Raw genomic sequence first — 13,947 nt, forward strand, 5'->3', positions numbered from 1 at the left:
CGGGTGTGTATCCGTGTGTGCGTGTGTGCTGCGATCCGTGAGTGTGTGTGCCGCTGGGGTCTGTCTGAGTGTGCTGGGGTATGAGTGTGTGCGCGTTTGTGCTGGGATGTGAGTGTGAGTGTGCGCTGGGGTCTGTGGCAGTGTGTGCAGGGCTGTGTGTGTGCGCCTCCGTCCGTGCGTGTGTGTGCGCTTGTGTGTGCTGGGACGCGTGTGCCTGGATGTGAGTGTGTCCCTGGCTGTGTGTGTGTGTGTTTCCCTGGATGTGAGTGTGTGCCTGGATGTGCCTGTGTCCCTGGGTGTGTGTGTGTTTCCCTGGATGTGTGTGTTTCCCTGGATGTGTGTGTGTCCCTGGGTGTGCGTGTGCGCGCCGTGCCCGCCCGTGTGCGCGCCGGTGTGTGCGGGCGTGTGTCCGCCCGTGCGGGTGCCTGTGTGTGTGTGTGTGTGTGTGTGTATTGTTCCCGGCCGCTTGGCACCCGCAGCAATCAGCTTCCTTCAGCTGCGCTCCGCTGCGGCTCCAGCCCGCGGAAGGAGTCATGACATTGATCACTGACACGGCCAGCCCTCCCCTCCGCCGCCACAAGGCAACACACCGAGCACGTGATGGGCGGACGGGCTCCCGCCGCCTGCGACACCCGGCACCGGGCTCATCGCCCCGGCCAGCGCGGCCCTGCAACCGGGGATGACGGGTGTCCCTGCCCGGAGCCCCGGGGATGCTGGCTGTCCCCGCCCGGAGCCCCGGGGATGCTGGCTGTCCCCGCCCGGAGCCCCGGGGATGCTGGGTGTCCCCGCCCGGAGCCCCGGGGATGCTGGCTGTCCCTGCCCTGTACCCCGGGGATGCTGGCTGTCCCCTCCCGGAGCCCCGGGGATGATGGGTGTCCCTGCCCGGAGCCCCGGGGATGCTGGCTGTCCCTGCCCGGAGCCCCGGGGATGCTGGGTGTCCCCGCCCGGAGCCCCGGGGATGCTGGCTGTCCCTGCCCGGAGCCCTGGGGATGCTGGCTGTCCCTGCCCGGAGCCCCGGGGATGCTGGCTGTCCCTGCCCGGAGCCCCGGGGATGCTGGCAGCCCCCGGAGCCCCGCGGTGAGCCGCGGTGAGTGCGGAGGTGCCCGTGAAGTACCGGGGAGACCTGGCATGAGAAGGGCTCTGTCTGGAGCCGGAGGCGAAACCAGCGCTGGTGGGGTCAGTCCCCACTGAAACCTCCAGTACAGCTTCCAACATCTAACAAAGCTGGTTAGTCTATGGATTTAGCAGTTTTCCCAGCAGCGTTTAGCTCCCTGTATGAATTCAATAGAAATAAACTCCACATTGTCACAGATATTTTAGAACCATACTTTTTCAGAAAGTGACTTCAAAGGTGTCTGCCACTCCACTGTCACAAGTAAAAAAATACGCCCACAGAGTGCGTAACATTGCTGATATCCTTCTAGTTTGTGCCTCTTTCCAGGGTGGGAAGCTCTTGCCTTTTCAAGGACAGGGCAATCTGTTCATTTTCTGTAGACTTTTAAACTCTGCCTTATTTAAATTGGACACAGTGGTTCTTCACTGAGTTCAGGAATCTGTTACTTTAGAGGAGTTTGACTTGCAGTGCAGCCTGGCTCTGCAAGGTGTGATCAGCACCAGCAGGCCCATGGGAGAGTTTCAGGTTTTCACACAATTTTTCAGGGCCCTTTGGCAGGGCAGGCTGACAACAGCTCACAGTGTCACTTCTGGAGTCTCACAAACTGGAAATGTGATTGTGTTTTTCAAGTGTTTAAGCAAAAAGATGATTGCAATATGTATTTATTATATTTAATATAATATGTACTATAAATGGCATAACTTTATAAATATAGACCCTATGTAAATGCACTCAAAAATATAAATAAATCTGTACAAACTCACATATTGAGTGCTAGTGCTTTACATTATCACTGGTCTCAAAAGAATCCTACAATAAATGAAAACTGTCATGAATAAACTATAAACATATTTCAAATGTGCTCTGACTTTTTTAGATATGTTTTTGTTTGAGAGTGACTTTCAAGCAGTCTTATTTAATCCCCAACCTTCTAATCTACTACCACCTTCAGTCAGCTCCATTTATCCCTTATCCACAGTGATTTTTAACAACTTCACACGTTTAATAGCAGGTTTGTGAACAAGGCTTTGCAGCACTTCTTCTTGGAGAGATACATCGAGCCATGGGACTTATTTAGGGAAGGAGAGTCACACTCCTCTTCCATATGTGACTTGCCTGTGTCACCCTGACAGATACAGTAGCCTTAAACGAAAGGCTTTAAAACGTCCAAATGTCAAAATAAAATTAGTTGGGATACACTTCATGTGTTATCCCTGCACTATCCTCACAATATCCATTTTTTTACTGGCTCATCCTTCAGACAGATGGTTTCCCTTGTGCAGCTGCAGAAAGGCAGCAGAGGGGATGGGGAGGGGGAAAAGGGGAAAAAAGAGCCTGGGCTACCAGATGAATTTAAATATTGAATAGGAGAGCTCTGGCTCTGTCTTTGCTGTGGTCAGTGATAACACTGCTCAAATCACCAGCAGTCCCCATCCTTGTCCCTGCACTCCTGCCATCACCTCCACGGCACAGACAGGGTGTGTTGGTGTGTCTGCATGAGGAACTGAGTCACAAACCTGGCTCTTTGGAAAAGAATGAGTCAAAAAAAAAAAAAAAAAAACAGGAGAGAGATTATTTTCCAGCTGTATCAGGACTAGTTTCCTGATTTGATAAATGCTGTGGCCTGCAATAGCATGGACCTTATCAAGGGAGGGGGTGATGCAGGGGCAAGAAGAAATCAGCAGTTGCTTAAATTGGCACTTCTGCCCAAACCCCTCCTGCTGAGTGGTGTAGCCATGGTGACAGGGAGGGGTGCAGTGATTCTGTTCCCTGCTCCATGGATGTGTCACTCCTCTGTCAGACAGCCCCTGTCCTCTGGAACTGCTGGAACAGCTCAGCTGCCTGAGAAGCACCTGCCTGGCCACTTGCACTCAGCAGGTTCAGAATAAATAAAATCTGTGCCAGCTCACTTATGGTGCCAGTAGCTTGAAGAGAAGCACAGGAAGCCGTAATTAAGCAGAGCATGTGGGGGTTAACATGTTATGAAAGCTGCTGTGCCTTTCTTGGTATTTGTGCTCTAAACATTAAAAGAGCAAGTAAAGTTATTTTCTTACACTGACAACTTTCATTGTGCTGCTAATGTATCACTCACGCCTGTGTTTGACAATAACAGGCTTCAAAATTAATGGTATCTCATCCTGATGGAAGAAGTGGGAATTCACTTTTGTCCTGATCCATGCACATATTTTTCAGCCACATTTAAACCATAAAATTATTTTCGTAGATCTGTCACCTGTGGGGTCTTTGTTTTAAAAATCTTACAGTTGAAGATATGTAGGGGGTGAACTGATGTTGGGAACAGAATGGAAAGTTCTTTATCCTCTCTTCTACTGCTGAACAGGGTTTTTTTCTCCTTCCTATGTACCTTATCCCAGAGGTGCTGCCACTGTCATGGATCAGCTTCACCTTGGCCAGTGGCACGTCCCTCTTGGAGCCGGGCTGCCCTTGTTTCTGTTGGATGTGGGGGAAGCATCTGGCAGCTTCTCAGAGCCCCTCTGCTGCCCAAACCTTTCCACACAAACCCACACCACCCAGACTAACCTCATATGTGCCACTGGCAAAGATCAGAGCAGCCGTGGGCAGTGTGACCCTGGGTGTGTGAGCAATTCACATCAGCAACTCACATCGGCCACATCCCTAAGAGAGCTCTCTGCTTGTCACGGGAGTGCTGGTGTACTCCTTTCATTTCCTACCTCAGGCTGCTGATGTCCCAAAGGAAAACAACACCTGACTGCTCATAAAGCAGAAGAGAACAAACAGGCTCCTTGCATTGATGGGCAACTCCTTCATGACTTGACAGACCACTAGCAGAAGTTAAGTCTGCTATTTAGGCTTGTCCATTTCAATGTTGCACACCAACTGGTGGTGTTATTATTAATACTGAGTGTAGTGAGAGTTCTTATCTCTTTGTGCACAAATGGATAATGAGGATGGAGAGGATGGAAAAATTCAGAAGGATTTATTTCATTCACAAATTTATAGGTATAAAAGGAGAAAAAGATGCCAGAGTTATCTCAACTGTTATTTCCACAAGCAGATAGTTTCCCGAGAATCTAGGCTCACTTTTAATTTACAACACCCTGCATGCATTGTGAAGGTTGAGGTGCAGGCAAGAGACCACCACAGCTCTGGGAGAACAGTCTTTTTCTCTCATCTAGCAACTGATCCCTGTTTACATATGGAACTCTCAGCACCCTTACTCAGCAGAATGCTAACGTGCCTCTGCAGCATTCTCCCAGCAAGCAGAAAAGCCCAGTGCCACAAAAAGACATGACACAGTGTATGTGTTCCAGCTGTTCCTGACAGTTACCACTCTGCTCCCCCCTGCAGACAAGTATTTCACTCCCTCTCTCTCTCCATTCACAAGGACAAATTTAGCAAAGTCACGGGACAATTCAGCCCCTGCTCTTCCTTTCAACAGCCTGTCCTCACCATACAAATCAGGTCTAATGGAGGGAATGCACTCAGATCCTCAGGAAAACACGATTTGTGGCTGCTGTTTAAACAATTATCTGCCAAAACTGGAGGCAGAGCACAGGCTCAGGGTGATGCTGACCTGTGTGCACTGTGCTGTTTGATTGATGAATATCATCAAATCAAACGAATCAAAGAATATTGATGATGTTCTGCCTGGTTGGTGCTCTGTCACCCCCAGGCCCTTGGTGGCAGTGACACCCCTTGGGCACACACCTGATTTCGGAGCAGGGGCCATTGTGAAAATAATAATAATAATACTAAAACAGAGGAACGTTGCTGCGGTTTTGCTCCAGGAAGCACATGAACTCTGCAAGCTGCGTGTGGCTACGGCCTTTATTGTTGTGGACAGGGCAGAATCTAATTTTACCAAAAGCTCTCATGACACACAGGGAGAACTCTGTCAGTCCCTCTCAGAAAACAGACCAACGCCCTCTGGCACTGACCTCCCCTGTGAAACAGCAGCAGACATCCAGCATCTCATAGCAAAGTCTCCTCTTTAGGAAAGTAACTGCTGGAACACTGCGGTTCTGCTGAATTGTGCATTTATCTGCAAATGTAAAACTCTCTTTTTCTGAAGTGAGAGAGGCAATAAACAGGCCCACTTTGGTTCAAACCTCTGCCCTGGCTCTTTTGCCAGATGAGAGGTTTCTCTCTTCTCTGTCATCCACAAAACACACACTAAAAAATGTGGAATTGCTAATTTTCAGCTTCTGTTTGCAGATCAATAAACAATTTTATGATGTCTGTACAGCTGATTCAGTAAGTCATGGCTGTTCCTTTCTACACGTGAATCAGGAGCAAAGATTTTTTGAGGATTTCTTCATGACATAATTATATTACTAGCCCTTCAGCAAATAATCCTTGCAGTTGAACAAGGAGACACAAAGGCTTTTTTAAAAATCCAAATATTCTATTCTAATTGTCTTAATTACTTTTGAGTTTTTTTTTCCATTCACAACAATGATCAGTACTCAGCTCATACGTGAGATCTACTTTATATGGCAATTTGAAGGAGTTTACCTTCTTTGCTTTATTAAAGGAATCCAAAAGAATCTATTTGACATCAAGATTATGGTATGCCTCTTCCAGATCAGAAATAACAAATCATTATTTGAATTTTAATATCCTGAAAGTGAGGATTTGCTGGGACCAGTTTACTCCAGACTATTTGGAGCAGCCTGAAGTTTGGGTGTGAAGCTTCAAGAAGGGTCTCAGGTAGGCCTGAAGAAACAGGTGGAAAAAGAAGCCTGTAGTTTTATGTTAGGTGGAAAAAAAAATCTATCTAGCTATTTTCAGACTCATAAATGTGGAAGACTCACCATGAAGTGCAGGATGGGTCTCAGCTTCCCCCAAATATGAGACCAGAGAACACTCTGGAGTAATGAGAGAATGAACCCAGGAGTATTAACAGAGGACTCTGCCTGCCTCTGTTCTCTAGATTGCCCCAAAATATCTGAGAACAAATAGGAACCCCACCTGTGACACTTGGGAGTAAGTGTAATCATCATTTTCATGCTGATGGCAGAACTGTGGGTGAGAAACCTTCCCCCTCTAGGTAATTAACCATGTTTAATTATGATTGAATAGAGAAAAATATATCAAATAGAGCATAAATACACCAAAATACAGCAAACAGATTTCTGAACACTGTGTGTAAAAGGTTGCTCTGGGTGAAGAATGGAAAAGCAGGAAAGGAGGGATTGTTTTGATGGCAATTGTGTGTTCGAGACTGTTAGAAAAAAGGAAGAATCAGTACAGGATGAGGAAGAAAGAAGACCCAGGCAGTCAGGGAAGCAAAATAGCAGCAAAAAGAAATAATAATAAAAAAAGGCACAGCAAGGGGAAAAAGCAGACACATATCCTATGTGGACTAGGATAAACTACTTTTGTCAAACAGACCCCTCAGCAGAAATGGATAGTACTCCGGAAAAATAGCTTCAGTCCAGTTTTTCACATTGTGTAGATATTTACAGGTAAAAATAGACATAAAGGACAAGATTAAAAGTATTTTCACAGGGTAAAGCCTGTGGTAGCTGAAGTGATGGCTCTTGGTTTATGGAATGCATCTGCCATGTTTGCAGGGCTAAGGCAGCAGAACTTTGCAGCATCCTTTTGTACATTTCCTGTATCTAAAGGAAATCCTGGTGCATGCTAAAACCTTTAAACAAGAACTGTCATGTTTACAAATAATCTGTGATCGGTGTGAAATCAAACCCACAGGCTTTTGGTTAAGAGAGAGATAATTTGTTCAAGGCAAAGAAGGAAGAGAATTCTTTGTGAAGAAAGAAACTCAGCCATTATTTAGGTACTGCACCAGCCTGCTCACTGGATTCTCACAGATATTCCAAATTTTATAATACTCTGCCTTTGTTAAGAGCAATTTGTTTATAGATTTTCAGTGTTGCAAAGGTTAGGGGAGAAAAAGATGCCACTACGGGGTGTAGCAAAATATGCTTCAGCTTTATTTCAGTTGGAGGAAACTTTTGACAGCTTGAGCTTTGATCTAAAATCTCCTTTAAAGTGCTTTTCTGGTCGGGGACTGTCTTCTTGAGACAACGCTCAGATTTTGGCAAAGCAGTAGCTTATTACAGCGGGAAATATTTTATGACCTCCAAAGGCATCATCAATCATTGTTAAATCTGGATGACATCATTGTTTGTAGGTGGGCAAAATCTGGCGCTGGGGACAGAACACAGAGTTGTAAAACTGTTCCTGAAAGCCCGGGTATGGCAGCTTAAACTGATACAAATGATCCCACCCTTCATCTTGCTGGAGCTCTGTTTTGCTGCTGTGTTGGCACTGGCCCCCGGGTGCGTGGGCAGTTGAGCTGTTTTGCTGTGCTGATCTGAGGGAAAAAATAGTAACTCCCTTTGTTAGGATCAATTTTTGTTTTTTTCGAATCGCGAACGAACCCATTGCTCACCTGCAGAAACACCAGGAACGGTGCAAGGGGTCATGAACACAAACTGTGAGAGTTCCTGGCTCTCCCAGAGCGAAGATGGACATGCAGCCAAAAAAAAAAAAAAGAAAAAAAAAAAAAAAAAGAGGAAAAATTAGCAAAAACACTGCATAGTTGGGAAATACAGGGATATTAGAAGACTTCCCAGTGCCACAATAAAGCTCTGGCTACTGAAGCCTGGATTAAAAATGCAATATTGGGATAAAGTTGTAAAAACAAGGAGTATTTGTACAGCTATGGACTCTTTGAACCAGACACAAAGGACACATTAGCTATTTTGTTACAGTTCCCAGTGCTGAATGTGGTCTTGCATTTGCAAACCCTATTGGCAACACCAGAGACTCTGTTGGGTGGAATGAAAACTCCCTACAGAAGATTGATGTGTTGATATGAAGGCTGCGCCACAAAACCCCCCCAAAACCAAAAAAAAACCCAAAACAACCCCCCCCCAAACAACAACAAAACCCCCCAAAACCCACAAACCCCCCCCAACAAACAAGAGAAAAAAAAATCATCACAAGCAAAAAACCCCCCCAACCCCCCCCTCACAAAACACCCAAGCAACAACAAAACCTGTATTCTCTAAGAACAAGCAATGCCAAGTCTCTTAGGGCACACTGTTGTGTGATTCTGCTGCAGAATCATTTGTTTGTAGCTGCTCTCATGTGCCCAGCTGCTGCAAAGCCCCGCGGCCACGGACTCATCCTCAGAAATGGCACCTTCAGCAAAACCTGCCTCACAACTGAGTGGCACAGAAACCAAGAGCACGTTTGAGAAGTGCTTTATTGTGAGGTCTAGATGAGGAGTCCTGGGCTTCTTTCTAATCCTCTAATTCTTTCTAATTCCCTAATTAATCCTAAGGGAATAACCTGGAACCCTCGAATCAGTACATTTGGAAGGGAACTTGTGAAATAAGGAGCTGAATGAAACAGGGCTGCACAGGAGAGTGTGAGAACGCAGAGAACTGTGCTACTGGACATAGCCAAGATAACTCATAGAGAAATAACCTGTTACCTAACAGCAATATTAAGATGGCAACACTTGATACCAGCATTTTAAGCAAGATGCTAACACTGCTGCACTCAAGGCAACGTGTGGTTACCGTGGTTGATCGCACTTGGAGCGTGATGTAGGCACGGAGATAAAGGTGGCAACCACTCAAGTCAACTTGCAAATACCCCAGAGATAGCGGTGTTATTTCCAGATCCTGCTGGTTTCTGAATTAGAAAGCTGTTTGTTGCTTACAGTTCACATGTACTGCACAGTTGTGGTTTAAGTTCATTGCCAGCATGATTAAGCTAGAAATGTGCAGTGTCCTAAAAGTGGATTTTGGCATTCAGTAGAGACCCTCCTGAATGTGGGAGTGAACAGATCCCACAGTAACAGGACACAACCTTCCCACAGCCCTTCTTAACAAAACCCTTTTGCCATTCTAAGGGAAGTTGCTGTATGGAAGTGATACAGTTATAGAGAAAATTAAAAGATATCGAGTAAAAGATGGTTTATAAGGTATTTTTTATTATTTTTTCCCTAATCCTGATGGAATTAGCTTCAAGACTGAGCAGCATTCTCATCAAATAGTCCTCAGGCTGCCGGACCCTTGGTCGGGACCCGCAGCCGAGCGCAGGTCGGTGTTGCCATCTGCTGGCACCTGACAGCGGCACTGCCACATGGAAATGGGATTTTCCGTCAGGAAAACCACACATCACTACCGGGGTCTAAGCCACATTTTACCATTTGAGCTGCTGTTTTCTACAGAATCAAGGTTCTACTGCTCACAGCAGATCACCATCCCCACGGCGCATCCAAGGACTGAGGTTTTGGATGGGGTGACAGTGGGGAGCCAAGCCCGTCTGCTTCACTAAGGGGCTCAGAAGGATTCGAAGGCTCCTCTTTTTTCAGCAGGTGCCTACACAACCCTCTCACTTCATTTCTCGTCAGCAGCCGTAGCCACTACTGCTCTTCAGCCGTGCTCTGAGTGACAAACCTGTTGCTACCAGTTTCTTTGCATGGATTTGGCAGATTTTTGGTGTACCGAGTTCATTTGTTCTGGTGAATCCAGCACCTTGCTGGCTTACAAAGGGAGCTTGTATGGCAACTTGTAGAAAGTCATTCTGCACAATACTAAGATTTATTTAAGAAGCGACCCAAACCCAGTTGTATCTCTGCTAGGGAAATGAAGACTGCTACAATTAGTCCCCTGTTTGGAAAAGGTTGAATAATCACTGCCCCAATCACCCAAAATTTTAAAATCTTATGGAATTACCTGGGTAGCACATAAAAATGTCACTGGATCTGTAACTTACCAGCTTTTTAAATATTTCAGCAGTGTTTAAACCAAACAAGAGGGTAAGAATGGAGCCTGCAATTTCTCTTTTTAAATCTGACAATAAAATAGAAATTCTCATCATACAGCATGGTAAGTGACATTTTCCTGAGGTGGGCAGAGGATGCTTGCTAAATTGGTGTGTAGGAGACCACACATTCAGCCCTGGTGATTATATCTGGCAGACTCTAAAATATGGACTAATAAAACTGGGAAAACAAGGAGCTAATAGCTAATCTAAAATGTTAACAGGACAACCAACCCCTTGCCTCCCAACACATAACAAAGGCAAACCAAACCACAATTGGATATAGTCAACAGAATTTTTCAAATATGACTACAAAATTTATGATATAAAGTAAGTACAAAAAAGCACCTCCAACCTCTAAAAAATAATTAATCACATTATCACATGATAATACTGTTGTGTGACTAAGTGATTTTTTCAGCCCCTGCTGTAGATTCACAAGGGGTACACAGCACAGTCTTAGAGAAGCAGCTAAGAACATCTCTGCAAAGTGTCAAATGCAAATGTGAAGCACACAAGCAAAAAATAGCCAAAGGAGATCTTTCATGAAAGTAGCAGCTTGATTGTTTTGTACAGCATGCAATGTTCCCGTGAATTTCAAGGGAAAAACAAGCTGTGACAAACACTTGAGAGTGTTTTGCCTAAACAGAAGCTTCAAGCATTTGAGAGTGGAGAAGGGAAAGTCTGATATCAAAAGTATTTAGTGTGCTATTTGCTCTAAAGGTGAAGAACAACCACATCATGGACTGGAATTTTCCCACTTAGAGACTTTCTCAGAGCTAACAGTAAGCTTCATTTTCTACAGAGCTCTGCTTGGAAAAGCTATTTGGAGTGCTCTTTCAAAACCAGTCACATCACTCTTCTCAATTGCTCTGTGAAAAAAAATGGACTTCCCAAAGCTTTTAAACATCAGTCATGTGGAAGGGGTACTGCAGACGCTGTGGGCTTTGCTTTTTTGTGGACAGAATACACAGAAGGTGCTAAATAATTTGGAACAGCGCTGTGACTGCTCTGCAGCTGTTTCACAACATGGAAAAAGGGAGTTTCAGCTTAAATCTTCTCTGATGGGCCATAATCTGAATTTCAGAGTAATGGAAACAATTCAGACATATGTTACTGGCACTTCACTGAAGCCAGTGTATCGATGGAAAAGAGGTCTCAGAAGTTTTTCTAAATGCAGTGTATGAGATCTGCAATAACCCATTTGCTCAGTTTAGTTGTTGAGTTGTGCAAAAAGATTTTGATAATAGCTTCTTAGGCTTTTTACTGGGCTGAAGTGGTGTTTTTTGCTCATTCTGCTCCCTGGGCTAAGGTCTTATTGCTGCCAGTGGGCAAAATGATACTGCCTTTGTAAGTAATCTGTAACACAGCTGATTTGGAGCTATGTTTTTTAAGTCTACCAGCTCAAGGACTGTTTTGGGATTCTTTAGCAGTATGAGCAAAGTTACAGCTCAGCAGCTGAAAACCTGAATGTCTTTGATGGACAGTCTGAAATATGTGCATTGCCAGTAACTGAACTAAGCAGCTTCATTATTGCAATTTTCAGAAGAAATACGCAAACCCTGCCGAATTTAAAATCTCCCGGGGAAAAAAAAAATAACCCTGTAAGCTATTTTTGCTTGGTGAGCTCCACTGGTACCTCTTAGTCCTGCAGATGTCAACAGATCATTTTCTCTCTGGTACCACCTGGGGCAGTTTTAGGAAAACACAACATTTGCACCAAGGTTTGGAACTGCTGGGCTGAATCCAGAGATGGGCTGGATCCAGGCTGGGATCCTGCCCCTCTGCCCTGCTCTGGGGAGATCCCCACCCAGCCCTGGGGTCCCCAGCACGACAAGGACATGTCAGAGTGCCAACATTTGTGTTTATACCAATGATCATAAACATCAATGTCTCTACCTCCCCCTTGCAGAATTTTTTTTTCATAAAGCTTTTACTTGATATTTACATTTTATTCGGTTGCCAAGTTATTTACAGAAATGGTCCAGTAATAATGCAAGGGAGGGAAAAGTGGTAATTTCTTTTTTTTTTTTTTTTTTTTTTTTCCCCAGGAGATCTCAGCAGAAACGTTTCTTTGCTGGTAAATGCGTGGTGTTAAAGGAACCAGAGTTATTCCAGAGGAGGTTTGGAGGCTGTGGGGAAAGGCTGACATGGGGCTGCTCAGCCTGGGGAGATCTTACAACTTTCCAGTTCTCGAAGGGGGGCTCACGAAGGAGGGAGAGCCACTTTTTACATGGGCAGATAGGGAAAGGTTTTAAACTAAGAGGAGAGATTTGCATTAATTATTAATAAGGAATTCTTTAATGGGAGGGTGGTGAAGCACTGGCACAATTTTCCCAGAGAAGCTGTGGCTGCCCCTGGATCCCGGGAAGCGTCCAAGGCCAGGCTGGATGGAGCTTGGAGCACCCTGGTGTGGGAAGACAGATAGATAGATAGAGAGATAGACAGACAGACACAGATAAAATGCTAAAGGCAATCCTCGGATACATGGTAGCTGTGTTAACTATCAGAGCGGGCACAGCCTTGCCCTCGCAGCTATGGGTGTGATAAAAGGGCGAGTTAGCTGGGAGGGGGCTCAGTCGCAGACAGCTCAGGAGGGGACAGGAGGTTGGGTAAGGGACAGGTAAGGCACGGCGCTGCACGGACAGACAGGGTTAGAAGGAAGGAAGAGGTTAGACTCTATAGAGAAAAAGCCGGTGCTGTGCGGAGCTGCCCGTCAGACAGCAAGAGAAAAGGTATGAGACTCCTGGGTAACGAGAAGCTGATGCTTGGAGCCACCTGAAGTTTTCCAAGGAGCACTCTGAGTGCAGTGTCCGTCTGGACTTCCACAACCCGCGATAGTGTAAAGAGTCCCTGCCCATGGCCGGGGGTGGAACAAGATAATCTTCAAAGTCCATTCTATGGACCCAACACGGGCTGCGGCGTTACGCAGCGGCCCTGGCTGGGCTCTCACAGCTGTGGGGTCTCTCTCAGAGCCGTGGGCTCCCTCTCAGAGCCGTGGGCTCCCTCTCTCAGAGCCGTGGGCTCTCTCAGAGCTGTCGCCTCCCTCGGCAGCACGGCGCCCCCAGCACCACACGGGTCCGAGCGGGCGGCGCCCCCGGCCCGCGGAGCTCTCGCGAGAGGCGCGCGGCGCGGGCCGGCCGGAGGGGCGGGGCCGTGAGGGGCTGTGGGGCCGCCCCCGCCCCCGGCCCCCGCCGAGCTCAACATGGAGCCGGGCCCCGGCGAGGAGCCCCGCGCCTCCACATCCTCCGCCACGGCCGCCGCGCAGGAGCCCGGCGCCGAGGAGGTACCGCTCCGCTCCGGGGAGGGGAGGACCCCTGCGGGTGGTGGAGCTTGGGCCGGTCGCCCCCTCCTGCGGCCGCTGCTGGGCCCTGAGGCCGCCCGGGCCCCTCGGCGGGGGCTCAGCGGGGCGGCCGCTCCGCCGCTCCCGTGCCTGCCCTCGGGCATCGGGCCGGCACATCGGGCCGGCACATCGGGCCGGCACATCGGGCCGGCACATCGGGCCGGCACATCGGCCGGCACATCGGCCGGCACATCGGGCCGGCACATCGGGCCGGCACATCGGGCCGGCACATCGGGCCGGCACATCGGGCCGGCACATCGGGCCGGCACATCGGGCCGGCACATCGGGCCGGCACATCGGCCCGGCACGTCGGCCGGCACATCGGCCCGGCACATCGGGCCGGCACATCGCCCGGCACATCGCCCGGCACATCGGGCCGCGGTGCCGCCGGCGCTGCCCTGCGGCCGGGCACGGGGCTGGCAGCGCTGAGGCCGTGCGGAGCCTGTGCCCGCCCCGCGGCCTGAGCGCTCCTGCGGGCCCGGCCAGCGCAGCCCTGGCCCCGCTGTTCCCGGCCCGGGCAGAGCTCCCGGGGCTGGGCTGGCGGTCAGGGCCTCCCCCTGCCCACCCTGCGCACTGTACGCCCCCGGAGAGGATGGCCGCCAGCCGCCTCTCCGCAGCCTTTTGGAAGAAAGGCACAAGGCATGTAGCGAGTGACGTATTGAGGTATCCTTGGAAACAGATCAAGATTGAACCCGAAGGA

General features: G+C 48.1%; 1 protein-coding gene across 1 annotated transcript in view; it reads left to right on the top strand.

Annotated features, from left to right (window-relative positions):
• The first annotated feature begins 13,082 nt into the window (after positions 1–13,082).
• The window catches only part of LOC136370606 (probable global transcription activator SNF2L1), a 28,261-nt gene continuing 27,396 nt past the window's right edge, over positions 13,083–13,947 (top strand). Inside the window, exon 1 of the mRNA XM_066334116.1 lies at positions 13,083–13,190. Coding sequence (XP_066190213.1) covers positions 13,110–13,190 — 81 coding nt within the window. The 5' untranslated portion in view covers positions 13,083–13,109. The remainder of the gene's footprint in view (positions 13,191–13,947) is intronic.

Source organism: Sylvia atricapilla, chromosome 21 (genome assembly GCF_009819655.1).
Source record: "Sylvia atricapilla isolate bSylAtr1 chromosome 21, bSylAtr1.pri, whole genome shotgun sequence".
NCBI lineage: Eukaryota > Metazoa > Chordata > Aves > Passeriformes > Sylviidae > Sylvia > Sylvia atricapilla.